At 38.5% G+C, this 855-nt stretch overlaps 1 protein-coding gene across 1 annotated transcript in view; it reads left to right on the top strand.

Annotated features, from left to right (window-relative positions):
- The first annotated feature begins 230 nt into the window (after window positions 1–230).
- The window catches only part of arpc2 (actin related protein 2/3 complex, subunit 2), a 25,562-nt gene continuing 24,937 nt past the window's right edge, over window positions 231–855 (top strand). Inside the window, exon 1 of the mRNA XM_056465920.1 lies at window positions 231–447. Within this exon, the coding sequence (XP_056321895.1) occupies window positions 374–447 (74 nt within the window). The 5' untranslated portion in view covers window positions 231–373. The remainder of the gene's footprint in view (window positions 448–855) is intronic.

The following is an 855-nucleotide window of genomic DNA, read 5'->3' as shown; positions in this document are numbered from 1 at the left end:
ATGCAATGTAATTTTAAAACTCCTTTAGTAGGCTAATCCCGAATGACTGGAGTGGACACGTCATGGGATTTTATTTTTTCATTAAGTGTGGAAACTATTTAGGAACAAAGAATAATAAAAACATCCTGAATGTAATCTAGATGATTTTTTACTTAAAAATTAATTTCGGTCAAAAATATTTTGCTTAAATGATTAGCACAACGATCAGGCGGTGACGCGGGCAGCCCGCGGGTCTTTCGAGTCAATGCGGAAGCGGCCAGAAGTCCAGGAGCAGGAAAACCAAAACGATTGTAGCAGCTCTGTAGAAAAAACAACAACATCAACTATTATATTTTTAATTGCACATAGCCCTTAAACATTCACATAAATCATCATGATTTTGTTGGAAATCAACAATCGGATCATAGAGGAGACTCTCAGCCTCAAATTCGACAGCGCGAGCAACGGGTAAGAGGGAGATCTTCCTGTCTCAGTCACATCGCTCATGTAATGCATGTAGCCGTTAACACGAGACATAATTCATTTTGCACGCATATAATAGCACAAAATCACACACATTCGTGCTTTATTGATTCGGTTCTGTATGGCAAGTCGATGTTTTTCACGTTCGAGTATTGTAGCATCCTGTATGGGGTGTGTCCAGCAGTATATGTCACATAGTAAACCTTTAATGATTATATCTACCTTTATATAAACCTTTACTTGTGGAAACGAGATCAGCATGTTAAGTTACTGCGTTAAACAGTTGAGTTATTCTGACTATTGCACGCTTCATCTTCGCCTGACCTGATTTCTAAAAATGTTTCGTCTTAATGCAGATTTCAGGCACTTCCTGTTCGTGTATTTCAGCCGAAT

This window comes from Danio aesculapii, chromosome 9 (assembly GCF_903798145.1).
Source record: "Danio aesculapii chromosome 9, fDanAes4.1, whole genome shotgun sequence".
In the NCBI taxonomy this organism is placed as follows: domain Eukaryota; kingdom Metazoa; phylum Chordata; class Actinopteri; order Cypriniformes; family Danionidae; genus Danio; species Danio aesculapii.
The sequence above is the reverse complement of the archived record's forward strand: the minus strand, read 5'-3'. Positions and strand labels throughout refer to the sequence as shown.